We start from the raw sequence: 21,431 nt of genomic DNA, 5'->3' as shown, positions 1-21,431 counted from the left end.
TTTGTGGGATGATCCTTTACTTACACTATTACATTATATATTTTTAGAAGTATAGGTTTTAATTTTGGTTGCCTATGACAGCATATGAAGGAATCTCTCTATTTTAGTACACCAAACTGTATCTCAAACTATGCTTTATTACGAGTAGGTATCCTACTGTGAGTTTGGTGTCCTACTATGGACATGTCGTACTATGATGGTGTAAGGAAGTGTACTTACAATGCCTTTCCGTAATGATCTTATAATATCTAGCATCTGTACACCTTAAACCTTAACTAACTTTGACTCATTTTCACTTCCTTCTAAAAATGTATCTCATGCCACTCTATAACTTAACTCTTAGGCACAAAAGTTATTATTGCATACTCAGTATGTCTATATTGTCACTCAAGACAACCCCTTAAATCTTTAGTCTAATTCCTTTGTTTTTTTCTTTAATCTACTCCATACAAAAATGTGTGTGTTTATGGATATATAGGGGGTGTGTCCTCGATACTCATACATGACAAGTACTTGTCATGGCCTCTTCTTGTGCGTTGATCTTTTAAACACATGAGCATGTACCCATTGTCTAGCATGAACGTGTGCCTTCTTAGATAATTACTTCACTTTCCTTTTCTACTTTTTTCTCGACCGCTTTAATTTTTAGGGTTATTTTGGTTATTTCACCTTACACAAGGTCGTGCTAATAGTATACACGAGAAGTCCACATATCCTAGTTGACTGCTAACTAGTCAGTGACATCTAATCATCACCCAAATATCAAAAAAGTCAACTAAATTATGGACTTCAAACACACGGGCATGTATCCCATACCACACGGTCATGTTGTATGTCCAAAATTCTAAAAACATCAAGTTTTGTAATCTAGTCTCTATGAAGTACCTTATTTTCTTAGCACTAGAATCACACTATTCTCATGATATCCTATGCCCAAAAGGGCCATCAAAACATCCTTTCTTTTCTATAAAACAAGTATGTTTACTTTCATAAGCCATTAGACATACAAATATCAATGTCATTAAATAATTACATCAACATTCATTTGTAGGCCCTCAACATTCAAATATACAATAATCATCATCTAGGATTCCTTATTTGCTAACAAAATTGATCAGGGCACCAAACACAACAAATTAGGCTTAAACACATTCAATCTATATGAAATCTTAATAATAACATGCTTAATCGTCTTCCTTATTAATTCTTTTGATTCACTCACAAAATAAAGCTTTACTAACATGATGATCAAGATTATAAAATCATCAACATGAATCATAAGGCGATGGCAAGGCCTACTTACCTTAACTCCGTAAAAGGGAAAGTGCACAAACAAGTTCTGTTCTATTTAGAATTGTTATCAATTAAGTTACTGAAAAATGTATCAAACAAAAAGCTAAAAGTTTAGACATGACATCTCTCCCTCTCTCTCTTTGAATGATGTGTGTGTTTGATTAGGGAAAAAAATTCTTAAAATGTATCCATCAAAGCCTTAAATAAAAACTGATTCCACACATAACATACACATATGTGTGTCTAAGGCACATGACTATGTGTCACTTAATTCAAAATATCATAGAAATTATCTTATTCATTTGAAATGGTAGCAACACATGTGTATGACCTCACTATACATGATCGTGTGTTACCCAAAACTTGTACTCTGACTCAGAAATCACATTAAATCATATAAACTCTTGAATAAAGATAATCTTACCCTTGAGAGGTACTTGTGGGTGTTATAATTGCTCCTCCCTTATTAAAATTATGTCCTCATAATTCACTAGAAATAACTTGATATGTCTATTTCTCATGGTTTGTTCTATCTCCAATGTAGCCTCTTTAACCTTATTATTTACTCAGAGTACTTTAACCAAAGGAATCTGTCAGTTCCTCAACTCTTTGACCCCTATATCAAAGACTTGAACCATTCTCTCATTATATCTCAAATCTTCTAATAGTTAAATTTTCTCGATCCCAAACACATAGGAAAGACCACTAATATACTTACGTAATGATGAGACATATAATATATCATGAATACAGTCTATGCTCGTAGGTAACACAAGTCTATAAACTACTTTAGCAATTTACTCCACAATCTCATATGGATCAATGAACCTGAAAGCCAATACCTTTCTTCCTGAACTTCATCATATGTTTAAATAGGGCCACTCTGATGAAAACTCTATCACCCATTTTAAACTTTAGATCTCAACGTCTCTAATTGATATAACTTTTCTATTGATCCTTGGCCTACTTCATTCTTTGTCTAATCAACTAAACATCCTCAATCATTTTTTAAGTTAATTTTGATCCAAGAGACTAAACTAAGACATCTCTTTCACCTATCTCAATTGACTGTAGAGGAGAATGACACCTCCAATCATAAAATGCCTCATAAAACGTTATCAGAATTGTCACTTGATAACTATTATTGTAGGTGAACTCTACTAAGGGTAACATCTCCACCTAACTCATACTATGGTCTAAACAGTAAGCTCTCAACATATCCTCTAACACCTGGTTAGTCCTTTTAGTCTAACTGTTTGTTTACGGGTGATAAGTTGTACTAAATGTCAAATTAGTGCCCAATAATCTATGCAAACTCCTCCAAAAGCTAACACAAACCTCGTCTCTCTATTCGATGCTATTGTCTTAGGCACACCATGCAATATGATAATTTATTGAACAATTAACTTATTTAGCTAATCTATAGGGGTGGTGTCTTTAATAAATAGTAAATGCATTGTCTTAGTCAACCTATCAACTATTACCCAAAGCATATTATATCCATTCTAAACCCTCTTGAGCTTAATAATAAAGTTTATAGAAATATGCTCCTATTTTGACTTGAGTACACTCAGAGTTAAAGCAATCTTCATGGTTTCTAGTGCTCAACCTTAATTCATTGATAAGTGAGACACTTAGCAACATACTTACCCACATTTCTCTTCATGTCAGACTATCATAAACTTCTTCTCAAATCATGATACATCTTTACACCCTCAGACTGAGTGGTGTAAAGAGAACTATGAGCCTCTGTAAGAATCTTGTATCTTAATTCATCCATTAAAGGAACACAAACTCTACTTTTGAACTAGAAGACACTATCTACTACTTGAAAATCTGTTTCAAAACCATTCTAAATCTTTTGAATTCTCTACTTACACCAATCATCATATAACTGACTTATCTTAATCTCCTTTACTAGCATGGATTTGATCTCTAATCTAGTTAGAACCTTAGTTAGTAACTCAATCTACTCTCGATCCAAATCTGTCTGAATTTCCCTATAAACTGTCAACTACGACAAAAACATTTTTTTATTAAAAGTATCTGTGACTACATTAGCTTTGCCTGAGTAATACTTGGTGTCACCGTCATAGTCTTTCACTAACTCAAGTTGTCTACTTTTTCTCATGTTAAGCTCTTATGATCAATATTTATATTACATCTCACCTAATATAAGTGTCTTCAAATCTTAAGAGGGAACACTATAGCTACTAAATCCAAATTTTGAGTGGGGTTTCTAGTCTTAAAATCTTTTAACTGCCTCAAAACATATGCTATAACATTGCCTCGCTACATTAACAATACTCTCAAACCATTGTGAGATGCATCAGTGTAAAGATCATACTTGACCCCCTCTTCTAGTAAGGCCAACACTAGAGTAGAAGTCAATCAATTTTTCAACTCTTAGAAACTTTCCTCACATAAGTCTAACCACTAAAATTGAGTTTCCTTCTTAATAAGAAACTATAAGAGGTTTTGCTAATCTTTTGTAATACCCTACCAAATGTAGAAAACCATAGAGCTCTTTGACTGTATTTGGTCTATACTAGTCTAACATTGTCTTAATCTTACTTGGGTTTATTGATATATCCTCTACTAAAACCACATACAGTAGAAAACGACTCTATCTAGCCAAAACTTAAACTTTGCATACAATAGCTTTTTCCTCAACCTTTGCTAAGTAAACCATAGGTGTATCTTATGCTTATCATGACTCCTTAAGTACACTAAAACATCATTGATGAAGATTACTATAAATTTATCCAATCAATCATGAAACACTTTGTTCATCAAATCTATAAAAACTATAGAGGCATTGGTTAGTTTGAACAACGTCACTATAAACTCAAAATGGCCATACCTTATCCTGAATGTTGACTTGGTTATATTTTGCTTAGCCACCCTTACTTGATTATAATCGGATCTCAGATCAATCTGTTTTACTTACCACATGAACTAGGAAACATGTACACCTCTTACTTAACATTTTTCTTACCTTTATTGCATTGATTATCATACTCTTGATATGCCCCTCACTAAACTCCAATTATCCACTTCTTAAGGCTAAACTAGACTTTCTTATATTGATAATCAATCTCAATTCCATTCCTCCTTAGAAAATCTTTTTCTAAAATCATATCGAAATCTAGCATCTCAAATACTATTAGATCCATGATAAATTGTCTACCCTAAATCTCAATAACTTGTCCTATTAACATTTTATCACTTACCACTATCCCCTCGTCTAGCAACTCTATCTTAACTCTCTAGGCCATTTTGACTAATTATACTGCTAATCTCTCTATTAGGCTCTTAGCTACAAAACAATGTGTAACTCCATAATCAATTAATATGTAAATATGAGTACTAATTTAAGAAATCTGACCAGTAATAGTTGTTGTATTGGCTTTAGTTAGCCCTAAGGTAATGGTTTATACTTTGGTAGTGGCTTCCCTCACTGGTTATTTGACTTAGACTAAAGCCTCAAGATAGGATTTAACCATGTGCCTTGGCTGACAATACTTCTAGCAAACTACTTGCCTTGTTAGACACTTACCTCTATAATACTTGTTATACCTCTGATAAGTTGGAATTTTGGGCCTTCTCTATTTCTTGTTACTTTTCCAGCTTTTCATGTTTCCCTTAGACTTTTTTTTTCTTCTTTAAAAGAAGACTCTTTTGAACTTTGGCATTACTACTGCCTAAATGCGTTAGGGGTACTTGTACTAACGTTGGTGTTAGGGCTAACATAATTTGAGTTTGTCCATACATTTTCTTTGTAAACACCTTTACTCTCAAGGCTCTACTCAAAGCCTTACTATAAGTTTGGGGTAGTTGTGGTTCTGTCATCACATATCTGACTACAACTGGATTAAGCTCATATACAAATTTCTCTATTCGCTAAGTCTTTATATTGGTTATCTCAGGGGTGTATTTTGCTAAATGATTAAATTTGTTACTAAATCAGTCCCTTAAGTCAAGGTGAGGAACTTTTAACCTCTTATGCATGTCATATTTACCCCTTTGTACTTAGCCTTAGGTTTCTTCTCGAACTCTAAATAGGACATCTTAGAGAACTTTCTTGTCTGTCTAACTAGGTTTCACTATGTTCTTGCACTTGACTTGAAAAAATAGGTGGCGTTTATGACTTTTTCTAGTCAATCATATCAAACAGAGCCATATCACTCTATATCAATCTAGTCATTCCTAAGTAGTAATCAGATCTTTAGCACTATCAAACTTTTGAGGTCGGTGTATGCTAGGTAAATCAAAGATGAGATGTAGTTGAGTTTTGACTGGTGTTATTGTCGATAATATTATTATTGTTGAAGTCGCCTTTACTTAACCCTAAGCTTGTGTCAACTCACTAACTTGAGTTAGAGCACCTCCCTACTCCTTGAACATTTCTTTGAATATTTTCTTGATATCTTGAGCACTTAAACTTGCCAAAAGAACTTGAGGTGCTACCCTTTCACTTTGGCTTCTTCATGGGTTGTTTGTCTAAGTATTTCTAGTGTTAACTCTAGTTTTCCTTTTTTTTTTTAAAAACCCATAACTATAAGTTCTATAAAAACTTGGCAGGTATACATATCAACCTTATTTTCTTCATTTTTCTAAACATCTATGTTATATGCCATAACTCTCGAATCAAATTATGTCATGCTCATTCATTAAGAAACCCCTTTTCGGATTCTTGTTTGACATGACCATATTAAACTTGGTAGAAAGATTTGAATCTAAAAGTTATAGTTCAAACTGTATAAAGTTAATTGATCTAGATCGAATACAAGGATTTAATACCTTGGGTATATGAGCTATCTCTCTATCTTATTATACCAAACTATAACTTAGTTGGGTTCTACTATGAGTAAACACCCAACTGTAGGTATAGTGTCATATTGCTAGCATGTTTTACTACAGGTATTATAAGGAATGTGCACTTATGATGCCTCTCTTGTAATGATCCTGTGGTGTCTAGTATGCATACATCTTGAGCCTTAACTAAACTCAACTCGACTATATGTACATATCTCGTAACCTACTAATTGATTTCTTTGGCATGTGAGGTATTACTGCATACCTGATATCTTTGTACTATTGTTCGAGATAACCCATATATCTATAACCTAATTCCCTTTTTGTTTGTCCTTTATTCTACTCTACACACACAGGTGTGTCTCTATGGACACACAAAGGTGTATCCCCTTGTTACTCTAAATACATGATTATCTCCTCATGGCATCTCCTTGTGCATAATCAGTAAGATCATCTATTCGAGGTAATGGGTACTTCTTTTGAACTACACTTTATTTAGCTTTTTATAATCAATAAGCATTCTTATGAACCTATCTTTCTTCTTGAGAAACAGGATAGGTACTTCCTAAGAAAAGTGACTTAGTCTAATAAAGTCATTTTTTAGTCACTCTTAGAGTTGTTTCCTCCTTTAATTCTTTTAGCTTAGCTAAGGCTTTTAAAGATAGGTATTGTGTCTGATGTCGATTCTATATTGAACTTTATCTCTTACTCAAGAGTTAATCTTAGTAACTTTTTTGAGAATACATCTTGAAACTCCTAAATAACTAATATCTCTTTAATGCTTGGGTCTAACTCTATCTTACTCACTACATGAACTAAGAAACTTGTACTCTTTTTACTTAATATTTTTCTTGTCTTCATTACACTTATCATTGTGCTCTTGACATGCCTTTCATCGAACTCAAACTGATCCTTATTCTTAAGGCTGAACTGAACTTTCTTACACTGAAAATCAATCTCAAAATTTATTCCTCCTAAGAAAGTTTATCCCCACAATCATGTTGAAACCTAACATCTCAAAACTATTAGATCTATAAGAATTTATCTACCTTTAATCTTTACAGTCTGTCCTATTAACATCTCATCACTTACTACTAACTCAACATTTGGTAACTCTATCTTAGCTCTCTAAGCCATCCTTACTGGTTATACTTCTAACCTCTCTACTAGGTTCTTGACTACAAAATAATGTATAACACTATAATCAATCAAAATATAAATAAAAGTACAAAGTAACTATTGTTGCTTAGCCTCAACCTACCCTAGATGATAGTGAATACTTTGGTAGTGGCTCGCCTTACTAACTGTTTGACCTAGACTGAAGCCTTAAGATAGGATCTAGTCATATGCCTTGGTTGATAACACTTGTAATAGACTATTTGCCCTGTCAGACATCTCCCTCTATGATATCTGTCATACTTCTAACAAGTTGGAATCTTTTGCCCTCTTTATGTCTTATTGCTCTTCTAACCTTTCTTATTTTCCTAGGTTGGAATGGACTTTTCCTTTTCCTCTCTAGAGGAGGATCCCTTTGAAGGATCGAGACACTACTTCTACCTAACTATAGCGATGTAATTGGTACTGGTACTAACTAAGAAGAAGTTTAATCATACATTCTCTTAATAAATACATTAGCCCTTAAGGCTTTATTTGGGGCCTTACTGTAATTCTAGGTTAATTATGGCCCTGTCATTATATCTCAGGATATAGTTTAATCAAACCCGTATACAAATTTCTCAATTCCCCTTATCTTCGTGTTGGCTATGTTAGGGGCATATCTTGCTAAATGGTTGAACTTGTTGGAGTATTCTTTCACTATATCTATAACTTGTGTCAATGTAAAAAACTTTTCAATATTGATGCATGTCACATCTACCCCTTTGCACTCAGCCTTAAATCTCTTCTTAAATTCTAACCAGGACATCTCTAAAATCTTCATTGTCTTATAGACTAAGTTTCACCATGTCCTCGTATTAGATTTGAAAATGTATGTGGTATATCTGACTTTCCCCTAATTTGTCATGTTGAACAAGGTCATAACACTCTCTCCTAAATCTAGCCACTCTTCAAATATAATCAGATCCCTAACACTATCAAATTTCTAGGGCTAGTGCATGTTGGGCAAGTTAAATAAGTGATGCACCTGAGTCTTGGTTGTTGTTGCTATCAGTATTGTTGTTGGTGCCAAAGTAACCTCTACTGAGCCCTAAGCTTATGCCATCAATATCCAAGCATACTTACTAACCTGAGCTAGAACACCCCTTACTCCTTAGACATTTCTTTAAATGTTTTCCTTACATCTTAAGCATTTAAACATGTTTGAGGAACTTAGGGTGTTAACTCCTCTATGGGTTATCAGTCTAGGTATTTTTAGTGTTAGCTCTAGTTCTCCGTATTTTTCCTCTTTCTTTCCTTCTCTCCCAAGAACAAATCTTCCAAATCAAAGAGCCCTAATGGCCTTTCAATTGGATTAGTCTCTATATTTGTTCATGCTTTGTATGGATACCAAGATGTCATCTCCTAAAAGTTAGATAATGTATTATCTCAAGCCACATGAATACTGAATAAGCCATCAACATAAATATAATCTTAAAACTCCCTATGTGTGTTTTGTATGTTTGTGAATCATATGCATAAAATAGGTATCCTAGTTAGGGTTTTCAAGTTTCTTTTTTTTTAATTTTAAATTTTAAATTCTGTTGTACTACTGATTATTGATATCCTGAAAACCCAACAATTTGATATACTTGCATGGTTGTAGTTTAAATCAAGAATTTAAAAGAACCAAATGACAATTTCATAAATGTTAATTAGCCAACATTATAAAAGGAAGCCATTAGTTCATTTTCAACTATGATGTTCATTTGAGCTAAATAGTTTCTCTTACAAAAATCAAATTCTCTAATTCTTCTCTTTAGTTCTACCAAGGGAAAATTTGGCTCTATCGATGCTTTACTTGAAAGGCTTCACACTTGAGAGGTTTGTATTCATTATCTTCAGTAACCTTTCAGTATTCTAAAGTAGAAGTAGAAACATATCTCAATAGACTTCATGATTGGATTAACGAGGGTCAAAAGAGGATACAATGATTTATGGGTTATATTTAACTAATTTACCAAGTTGACATATTTCATTGCAATTAAGGACACCATGAGTACAAATCAACTTAATCAGATTTATGTTAAAGAGATAGCAAGTTTCATGGTGTACCTAGGATGACAGTATCAGATCAAGACACTAGATTTGTCTTAGCTTTTTTGGTGAGTATGCAAAGGTCCTTAGGTATGAAATTAGCTTTTAGTATGACTTATTATCCCAAGACAGATAGACAAACTGAGAAAGTCAATCAAGTGATCAAGAATATGCTAAGGGAGTATTGTCTAAATAGATAAGTGAGTTTGATAGACGTGATACCATTAATGGAATTTGCATATAACAACAGTTATCAAACAACTATCAAGATGGCTCTGAATGAAGCTTTGTATGGTAGAAATTGTAGATCACTATTATATTAAGATGAGATAGGTGAGAATGATGCCCTAACTCAAGCATTAGGACCAGAGATAACCTAAAGGACGATAGAAAATGTCAGATTGATAAGGGAAAAGATAAGACAGACTTAAAACTATCAAAAAAGTTTTTCATATCAAAAGAGACAATATCTTAAGTTTGAAATGGGTGATAAGATATTTGTTAAACCCCTACAAGCATGTCATGAGGTTTAACAAGAAAGATAAATTAATTTTGAGATTTGTGGGACCATTTACGATATTGAAGCATCTAGGTAAGGTTATCTATTGGCTTCTGTTGTTAGCGAGCATGAAATATATTAATAACGTGTTCCATCTATTGTTGTTGTATAAGTATATCTGCCATCTAACCCATGTACTCAAAGTCTGGTTTAGATATTAGATAGGCGGGTCAAAAAGCTTAGACACAAATAAACTCCTTTAGTCAAAGTTCTATAAAAGAATCACAAAGTTAAGGAAGCCATATGATAGGTCAAGTAGGATATGAGATAAAGATTCCTACAACTTTTTAAGTGAATTTCAAGGACCAAATCATATAAAAGAAAAGGATTGTAATGCCCATAAGTAAACCTAAAGGTATTTTGGTCTTTTTCGTTGTATTTAATTGAGTTTAATAATGAGTTTCTAGAGGGGTGCATGCCTATGTATATTGATATACATAATCATGCATCGTTAGGAAAGTTTAAATTTAAGATAAGAATCACAGTAAAATAAAAAACTGCCCTAATCATATAACGTCACACATGCTTGTGTATCTCAAATACACATCCATTAATCACATTCGATAGTGAAAAAAATGGGTATTTAACATAATTTTTGTTATTTTTCACACCCTACAACACACCAAAAAAGAGAGGACAAAGAGAGGAGATTTTTTGGTTGCTAGAGGAAGCCAGTGATTCTTAGAAATCTTGTGGCCACGAGACAATTAGTGCATTCTACAGAAGGCAAGTAAGTATGGTGACTTAATGGTTTGTTATTCTTTAAGAAATATACTATAATTCGATTATTACGAATCTAATAAGTATGTTGAATATTATGGATACTTGAAGGCATGTTTTATGTTGTTTTGTTGGAGATTATATGTTTGAATATTTCAACAATAGTGTCAATGATAGATATTCATGAATCTTGATTATGGATTGATAAATCTAATGATCTAAAAGAATTGATGTTGAAATTTGTTGTTATGAGTTTAAAATCATAAGTAGAGTCATTATGTATTAAATTGAGATGATAGGAATCCTTTGTTGCGCGCGGTATTGCTAGAATTCATAAAAATAGTTGGTTAGGTGATTTTCTAGATTGTAATACACAACCATGTAAAGTAACCTCCACACTCATGTATCCTTTGCATGAAAAAGGAAATACTACCTTTTTTTGTGATTGTCCTAAAAAGAGGCACACATGATCGTATGGTAAAAGATACATTCTCGTGTGTGGCTTTCCAAAAGTGGATATCATGTTTAGGAATTGACACACTTGTGTATAGGTGTTAGGGGGCACACGAGGGTGTAGTTAGAGCAACACACCCACGTATCCATCAAGAAATAGAAAAATACTATTTTACCCCTAAGCTATATGCAAAAAATAGGGAAAAAAGAAAAGAAAAAGAACAAAAAGACTTCAATAAGACAAGATAAGCTAATTAGCGATAAAATAGTGTCTGAGTATATAAAAGATAACACAAACCCTAATTAAGTCAAATCCAAGTCAAAAATCAAGAAAATTAAAGAAGGTAATACACATGTAGAAAGCTACCAACTATATGCATAAGTGATGAGATACGTGAAAACAATAAGGCTTTATAAGAGATAGATAGCTATAAGATGCATCATGCACTCGACACCAAGGCATACTATCCACAGTACTTAGTTCAGTTCAGATGGTATGGTAAGAGATTGTGATCTTTCAGTTAGTTTGTCAAGTGGTTAATGGGATGTATCGTATGCATACTTATGGTAGGGGTCATTCAAGGATGGTTTCTAAATAACAATCCCATAATTAGTACATGTGGTAAGAGAGAGACTGCGACTAAATTTTTCTGTGTGATCAAGGTATCATAGTTAGCTAGCCCCATGGGTCATATGACATATGCATAAGGCACAACAGTTAGTAGACAAGCGAGGTGTCACTAAAACATCAATATATATCGAGATTAGCTTAAACCTTACTAATCTTTGTAAATGACTTATATTTAGGGCACGAAAATGCTAAGTTGTGACCACATTGACATTTATTGGTAGAGTGCCAACTTTAATTTTATGTCTTATGCAAGGTGTCGAGAGATCACTAATTTACTGAGTATTTTCACTCATGAGTTCATTTTCTATAGTTTTACAGGTATAGGTATAAGTATAGGTGAGTAGCAGGGCATGCGATACAGTTAGAAGTCTAGCTGAGCAACTAAATGAATGCGAAGGGTAAAATCATCTTTTTTGGATTTTGTGTCATTTAGGTATTTATGTTTCAATCATGCACTTTATGGATTTCAATCTAATTTCAGACACTAGTTTGCATAAATGAAGGATTTCTTTATGCATTTAATGTATTTATTCAGTTACATCTTTTTGCAAGCCTTAAGTAAGTATTCAATATCATGCATTTAACTCCACTATTTTTAATTAAAAATTTTGATGGCACACGTATCTTCGAGTCATATTTTATATGGGGGTATATTCTTGGGGAGGGGTGTTACATAGTCTATGTTGTAGGTATTACAAGCAAATATCAAGCCAATCCAAGGGAGAAATATTAGTCAACTATAAAATTGATCCTTAAATACTTTAGAAGAACTAAAGATCTAATTCGAAGTTATAAATGTTCAAAGTTAAACATTCACAGATATTGAGACTCTAATTCTCAATTAGACATTGATGATAGACAGTTTACATCTAAATTCATTTTCATATGTAATAGAGTTGTGGTTAGTTAGAAAAGTTTCAGACAGTCAACCACAATTAACTCCATTATAAAAGTTGAATATATTGTTGTTTCATAAGCGGTAAAAAATGTTGTATAGATGTACAAGTTTATATCTCAACTTGGTGGTTTCAACATAACTTATCTGATAATCATATTTTATGACAAAACTGCTACTATTACACAGGCGAAAGAACCAAGGGTGCATTAGAAGTTTAAACATATTAAGCGAAAATATCACATTTTTAGAGAATTTGTTGGAACTAAAGAGATATTAATACATAAGACACCTTTAGCAGAGAATGTTGTTGACCTACAGATTAAGGCGATGACATTGAAAAAATTGGACCATCATATTGAAAAGATAGGTATGAGATAAAACAATAAATGACTCTAGTGCAAGTGAAATTTTTGTTAGTTTATACCCTAGGAATCATTCGTGTTATCAGTTTCATGGTGTTTAATCTTGTATATATATTATTATAATTTATTAAATAAAAGAAAGTGTTCTTTCATTCATATACGTAAACTCTTTATTGTTTTAAATATAAAGAATATATATAAATTGTCCAAATAATTTATTCAATTAGTAAAATAGGATTATCAAATTGTTCCTTATAAATATAATATTAGTTGGACGATAATATCATATAGTAGGCATACTTAATACCTCCATTAAATATCATAAGATTTATTAGTGCAAGTGATAATGACAATCACATCACTTAGGCATTGGTATGGATTAATAATTAATGAACTATTTTATGAATATGACCAATTACAATTAATCATATGGATATTGCAATGTAGTCAATGGCTTATCTTATGGTTGTACAAATGTATAGAGTAATCCTTTAACCTAAGATATCATGATCGAATTTGATACGGATAAATATGGCTCATATGGTGCATAAATACAGAGCCAGTCATGTTCCATACTATAAAACCAAGTTAGTCATATATTGATCATATATGAGGACGAATGATGTCAAGATTGGATCTATTGACTCGAAGTTATTGGATTCAAAGTATCTACTAACTCATTAATTAGTTGATTTATATTTCTTACACAAACGTCGATAAATATTAGAAACAATATTTCTTACCAAAGTCTAATGTAAGTCATACAAAGAATATTCATGATGACATATTTTGAATATATCGATCAACAATTTGATAATATATCAAGATTGAGGTTTTGACGAACCATGAACCTATACTTGATCAATATTTGACAATAAAATGATATTACCTGCATGAAAACTATAATCAAAAAGTAGGTTTGATGGAGTGTGTCTTCATTGTGGTTTATATAGGGTTTTCAAGGCACTAATAATTAGCAACGCAACAAAATTTAAAAATTTAAAAAATAAACAAGCTTGAAAATTCTTAACCAAGGTACTTGTTTTAAACATATATTCATGAACATACAAAACACTTATAAGGTGTTTTAAGATTATACCTGCATTTAATGGCTCTTTTAACCTTCACATGGCTAAAGAAAGTATGTTATCTAACCTTTAAGAGGTAGCGCCTTGATATCCATTAAGAGCATAAATGTAACAAAGGAAATCTAGGTGAACAGGCCATTAAGGCTCTTGGCTGGATTTACTGTTTATGAGAAGTAGAGAAAATAAAAGGAATGACAACTAGGTTTTCACTTTATATATTTTTTCACATAAAAAGTTTATACCTTCTTTATAAGTGTAGGTGTCTGAGCACGGTTAAAATTCCAAGCACGTATGAAGCCCTTAACACATATGCACGACTGACATGTAAAATTGCATAGTCAGCATGTCTTAAGGTCATTTGCATAGTTAGCACATATAAGTGTGTTAACCAACATGGCTAAGTCTTACATGGTTAGCACACAAGTGTGTGTCGGCTAGTATGGCCATGCCTTGCATGGTGTGTGTCGACTAATATGGCTTTTTATTACATCATGTTGAGCAAAATCATGCATTTTCATGGTTGGCATTATCACACTAGGTGCACGACTAGCACTTGGTTAAGGCATATCAAATCGAGTCCTTTCAACCTATTGGGCAAACCTAATCTATTTGCGATCTCTCTCCCAACCTTGAACACCATGATTGTCAACAAACAATCCACTCCTCTGAGTTCGATTCAACTCTTTTATACATGTAAACTATAAGCTCTCAATCTAATTGATAGTGTTTGAATTCAAGGTGAATCTAAACACAAACCAAAATTAACCTCTAGTAAAACATCATGGCCACTCGAACGATAAAGAATTGTCCTTAAGCATTAATAGGCATCTCTTAAACTTTTACACCATCATAGTTACATGTAATTCAATCAGTTTTTCAACCAATGTCTCTTGAGGTTAAGACATAGAAATATGTCTAACTCAGTGATTCCTTGGTATGAACTGATAGACATCAATGACTAAAATGGACTAAGCTACAAATTCATCCCACTATGGCCATATATTCAAACAATCATAGATGTCTTTCAGTATTCTCAGATCAGATATTTTTTCGTGTGCTCAAGAGTGACGAATATTTTATTGATTAACCATAGGCTTCATGCATCCACGATATGGTCGATTACTATTTTTATAATTGCCCCAATTATGGCAACACGTTAGATAGCATTAAACCATATTGATCATTACACGAAATGGTCTAACAACCTCAAGTCCAAGGATCATATGCATCGATGGTGTTCAAAAGATTTATTCAATAGACATTGTAACAATCATTTATATAGATATCCTTTGATTAAATCAGTCCAATAAACACGTCTACTACATGCATCCTTTTTTTGCACCAAGTTGTCAACAACAACTTTGACACGTAAGAATTGTCGTCACTTTTGGTGGGGTCACTCAACACTCTAATAATCCCATTATCATTACACATGCCCTTATTCATTATAATGTCAAGATTATGAACATTTTTAAAATGGTCATTAATGTATACACAAGGTTTTCACGATCGGTTATCTAATCGTTTCGTTATAGTTCTACCATTCTAAAGACATTTTATTCGTACTATCATATAAATAAACAACATATGAATTGAATAACAGCAAATCATTTTATTAAATAAAAATTAAATCCACAAATGGCAAATTTGGTTGGCTCTAAGGCACCTACCTTAATAATTTAGGAACTGTGACACACTGTTAGATGTTTACCATAATCATTGAGTCTTCAAATATGTTTTTTGGTTCATCTGAAAATGACTCGTGGCTACACCACGATGAACCAAAATAGTCACACCAATATACCAAGTATTTTAGAGAGACAAAAGATTGATTATCTAGAGATGATTATCACCTTATAAATGTAATAATGGTAACAATATATAAAGTGTTATATGAATGTGAAAATGACATTTTAAAGGTTAAAGTGTCAATGAGATAAAACACAAGTGGTTGATGTATATGTTAGTATACGTGCAAGGGTTTTAAGTAAACTTTGTTATTTATGGTGTTTCATGCAAAATTGTTAATTTGCAACTAAGTCCACCATTATATAAAGCTAGTGTTAGTGCATTTTGATGTAAAACACTCGTTTTAGCTAAAACCCTTTCTCTCACCTCACTTTCTCTTGTTAATTCGGCCAAAGGCAAAGATCACACTACAACAAATATTCAATTTAGAGACAAAATATTTAGGTGCGATTTTAATTTTATCTCAAAATGTTAACTTTAAGGATAAAATCTTAATTTCGTCTCAAAATGATTATTTTAGGAAATGAAATCTTACTTTCATCCTCAATAAGTTAAGATTTATTTTTAAAGATGTTGTCATTCCAAAATGATAATTTTATGGATTATTATATTTTTATCTTATAATGATAATTTTAGGGGACAAAATCTTAATTTCATCCCAAAAAAAGTAGGAATTAATTTCTATAGACGATTTTAATTTCATACCAAAATGTCATTTTTAGGGATGATTTTATTTTTTTCCTTAGAATAATAATTTTAGAGGTTTCGTTCCAAAAAACGTAGGATTTATTTTTACAAACGACTTTAGTTTCATTTCAGAATGTTAATTTTAGGAATGAAATCTTAATTTCATCCCCAATGAGTTAAAATTTTATTTTAATGACACTTTTATTGTCATCCCAAAATGATAATTTTAAGGGACAAAATTAAGATTTCGTCTCAAAAAACATAGGATTTATTTTTAAGGACGATTTTAATTTCATTCTAGAATATTACTTTTAGAAACGAAATCATAATTTCCTCCCAATTTTAGGCGATGAACATTTAATTTTCTTCCTAAAAACTTAAGATTTATTTTTATGGATGATTTTATTTTTGCTTCGATATAAAATTTTATCCCAAAAAATGTAGGATTTATTTTAGGGACGATTTTAATTTCATCCCAAAATATTATTTTTAGGATCACAAGTTTTATTTCATCTCAAAATAATAATTTCGGGGGATAAAATTCCAAAAAACTAAGATTTATTTTGATGGCCCAAAATGACCATTTTTTAACTTTTTTTTTTCTAACGCCAAAGTTTAGCTTTTGGAGACATTATTAGTCACTTCTCATTTTAAGGGTTTAGTCAAAATAGGGCAAAGGACTATTTCCCACTCAAGTTTTAATTTAATTTCAAAAGTATTTTTGTGGTAATTCAAAAATCTAAACACCAACTTATGACTTAACTATTATTGAATTTTTCTGTTAAAAGAAAGGGGAAAATTGTCATTTCATCATTAATATTAAAAAAATATAAAATTTGTTATATTTTGTCTCTTAGGTTTTAAAAACTAACAATTTCACTCTTACTTAAAGTTTTATAACTTTGAAAAATAATATTTTTCTTTCCAAAACCTAAGATTTATTTTTGGCAGCTCTTCGACGACCATCTCTGACCAACGATGACTCCCATTTAAACCCAAAGCCCTAGTTGTCCCTTCTAAGAGCCTTTTGTCATTTGGAATTGTCTAAATTGAATGAATCTAGATGATTTGTTTGGACAAAAACAACATCCAAATGAATCATCTGGATTCATCTAATCTAGATGATTCTAGAAAGGCCAAAGGAAGCCAAATTTTCTTGGGAGTATTAAATTGTAAACTAGTTAGTGGCAGACCTAAGATTTTATTTGAGAATCTTTCATAGCTCTGCTATTGTTTGCTAATTTGCTAGTAAAAACTAAAAGAAAAACCACCAAACCTTAAGCAAAGAAAATAATATAATGTCCAAAGTTCAAGGGAAAAATGTAACAACACGAGAATATTTTCCTTTGAAGAACTTTTTCAATGTGGAGAAAGCGAAAAAAACCATGGGAAACTTATGATTCCCTTGGATCTAATATAATCAAAAAAATGTTTACAACAACAACAATCTACAAAAAATATTTCACAAATTTAGAGCTCAATCATAACTATAACACAAGTGAAATATATTTGGATTTACAAAGTGATGGATTAAACAATTGTTAGAGAATTAAGTAGTCAAACTTCAAGTTATGTAACTTGAAATATAACCATTAAAAATAAAAATTTAATCATCCAAATTAAAGAACCGTACATCCTTTCCATACTGATAAAAAATAAAGTTAGAATAGTATATCTAAAAATCTAAATATCTAAATATTCATTATTTAAATATGAAAATATGTTAGAATAGTAAATCTGAATATCTTTAGTTTAATACGACTTTTTGTTTTATATTTTGAAAGCATTCAATAATATCTTCAACGAAATTGTAGCAAAAATTTTCATTTCACTGTAAAAGGCCAAGCAGTTAGTCATCCAGTTGTTACCCATTCGATTATATAAACTATTCTTCATCAGATTTATTATAGATCACAAGATTTATTGCAAAGAATTGTCTTATAGGTGGTCGGCAGCACTAATTATGAACACAATTCTACCTCTCGTGTTGCACGCACACCGCTCACCTCAAAACATTATCTTATAAAATATTTCATTCACAAGATTTATTGCCAAGAATTGTCTTATAGGTGGTTGGCAGTACTAATTATGAACACAATTCCACCTCTCGTGTTGCTCGTGCACCACCCAACTCAAAATAATAATTTCAATAACTAAGCAAATTCCTGTTATTTCATTAAGACAGAAATCAGTAGATTACATAACACACTCAACCACTAATCACTTGCATTCTAGAACAAAATTATAGAAAACGTGACAGCCAATTCAACTATGCTACTTATTCAAAATCAACCCTCCACTCCTCTACCTTCGTCATCTTTATTTTTGTTACCTGAATTTTCTTCCTCTTTCTTCACATTCTCGTCCGCTGACTTCTCTTTTCCTTTCTCTGCCTTCAACCGCGCTTCTTCCTCGGCATTCTTTCTCGCTTCCTCCTTTGCCACCTCAAGAGCTTCAATCAGATTCTTCAAACAACTCTCTACATCTTCCTCGTCAGACTTGAGCATTAAATTCTCCGCAACATCAGCAGGAGTCATATCGATTTCCGCTAACTTTCTCTCAATTTCAGCATACAATTCATGCCACTCGATGTTCAAATAATTTTTGGCCAGCACCTTGAATGCCTCAAAGCAACAATAAGACATTTCTATGCGTTCATCCATCCTTCCTCTTCTTATAAGAGCTGGATCGAGCTTTTCCAAAAAATTAGTGGTGAACACAATGATTCTTTCTCCCCCACAAGCTGACCAGAGCCCATCAATGAAATTCAACAGCCCGGATAATGTAACTTTGCTGCTTTTATTGTTCTCCTTTTCCATTTCTTTTTCTTTTTTTTTAATTGGATCCATCTCTTCTTCTCCTTCCTCCTTCTTCTTCTTCTCACGTTGACCGGTAAGATCAAGCGAGCAATCGATGTCCTCTATGACAATGATTGACTTACTGGACGTCTCGATTAAAAGAGTCCTCAGCTCAGTGTTGTCCTGGACAGTGGTAAGTTCAAGATCATAGATATCATAGTTCAAAAAATTAGCCATGGCGGCCACCATGGTTGATTTACCAGTTCCTGGAGGACCATAGAGGAGATATCCACGCTTCCAAGCCTTGCCGATTTTCTTGTAGTACTCTTTGCTTTCACTAAACTTCTTCAGATCTTTCTTGATCTTTTCTTTCCTCTTTGTCTCCATGGCCAAAGTATCAAACGTTGCCGGATGCTCAAAAGGAACATGGCTCCACTTTGTTGCTTTCCAGCCATGCCAATTCTTGCTGGGATTGTTACTGTATAGCTTTCTCTCCCGGTTCCTCACTGTAGTGGCCTTTCCTTCGTCTAACACATGGCTAATATATGAACCCGTGATTAAATCCCTATGACTCTTATGAAAAGTGAGCTTGTAAAATCTTTGCTCATCCGCAGCAGGGTAAAATGAAAACGAAAATTCTCTTTTGGGAGTTTTTTTACCGAGTACCCACCAAACCTTGACGCCTTTAAACTCATCTGTAACCTCTTCTTTGTCGTCCATAGAGAGGATTATAGACTTGCTATCTTTAACAACATCGGCTTTAAACCTTGACGCACGCGTACGCACGGAATCATTGGCGCTGAGATAAGTTTGAATTGCAGAGAAGATTTCACTGCGCTTGAGACGTTCGTCTGTGAATTCAGGGAACGTAATTTCGATGTAGGGATACACAAAACGCACAAGTTTGTGACTGTATTTTTCAATATACCCCCACAGTTGATAAGGGAAGTAGTCTTTGAGAATTGCCTTTAAAAACATCAAACTCGCTATGATTGAGCCGAGAGTAGCCCATAATTCTCCCATCTTCACTATTGTGTTGTTAATCCTTGCTGATTAAGTTATAGCTTAGAAAGCTTCCTACAAGCAGACTGCAAATGGCTATTTTTAAGGTGTCGGTAGCTAAGCTAGATGTTGAGGCAGGGCCCCCCCCCCCCCCCCCCCCCCCCCCCCCCCCCCCCACCCCAATACATAAGTCCAAAGCTTAATTTGATTTTTTAAGTTTATGATGTCCTTTTAACTTGTGGTATTGTCTTGACTCTTTCCCAGCTTATCGCCGACTCAGATTATTTATTAGCCCATCATCTTTGACCTCAACCTATTTCCTACACATGCGTGCTGAGCTAAGTTCCACGAATATTAATATATTTTTTATTAAAATTATAATATATAATAATACGATGAATTATTTATATATTTAAATTATATATAAAATAATATATCCTAATAATATTATTGATACCAATAAAAGGGTTATTTGGACCAAATCCTATGCATTCTTTCATGTGTATAGACAGATATGATAATATTATTTATTATTATAAACATTGAACTTTAAATTTGAAGAATCATGACGTTATAAGAGTACTATCATCAGATTCATTGCGTGGTGGGTCTTGAGCGATGACTTGGCAAATACAAGATTCCAATAATTTTCTAGGGCCTGTGGACGCACACAACTAGCTGTTCTCGTACGTCTTCAGTTGAATTAAATAGCAAATATTTTAAGCGCTGAAGTGAAGTTGTTGGCATCACCTTAACTGGTAGCCAAACGATTTATTCACGTTTAAAATTTAGTTGATTACTAAATTTTAAAAATTTAAATATTTATTTATTAATTATTATAATTAATAATTTAAAAGTATAATTATTACTTAAATAATAATATTTAAAAAATAAAATTTTATCTTTTTTCTTATCTTAATTTTAAAAATTAACAATTTTTTCTCATTTAAAATTTTCAAAAATCACTTTTTTTATCTGGAATTTTATTTTTTCCCTCCATCTTTACCAATGATTTTTTCTATCGACATCTCCATCACTCATTTCTCCAATACTCTCTCTCCCTCTCAATACTCTTCTGATCTCTTCCACACTTTCTCTCCTTCCATATTGACGTCTCCATCTTCCCTAACAACAATGAATTTGATTTGGGTATCTAGATAGTGAGTAGAGCAGCGTCTCTC

General features: G+C 32.6%; 1 protein-coding gene across 1 annotated transcript; it reads right to left on the bottom strand.

Annotated features, from left to right (window-relative positions):
- Positions 1–18,594: 18,594 nt before the first annotated feature.
- Positions 18,595–20,394, bottom strand: LOC123219532 (AAA-ATPase ASD, mitochondrial-like). Its single transcript, XM_044641525.1, has one exon. It carries the CDS (start codon positions 20,269–20,271, stop codon positions 18,739–18,741), a length of 1,533 nt encoding a protein of 510 aa, XP_044497460.1. The 5' UTR covers positions 20,272–20,394; the 3' UTR covers positions 18,595–18,738.
- Between the last annotated feature and the right edge of the window lie 1,037 nt (positions 20,395–21,431).

Source organism: Mangifera indica, chromosome 6 (genome assembly GCF_011075055.1).
Source record: "Mangifera indica cultivar Alphonso chromosome 6, CATAS_Mindica_2.1, whole genome shotgun sequence".
Taxonomy (NCBI): domain Eukaryota; kingdom Viridiplantae; phylum Streptophyta; class Magnoliopsida; order Sapindales; family Anacardiaceae; genus Mangifera; species Mangifera indica.
Note: the sequence above shows the minus strand (reverse complement) of the source record. Positions and strands in the feature narration are given on the sequence as shown.

What these genes read in the sequence shown, in the direction of transcription:
- LOC123219532 (XM_044641525.1), bottom strand. Translation starts at nt 20,271, where the DNA reads ATGGGAGAATTATGGGCTACTCTCGGCTCAATCATAGCGAGTTTGATG.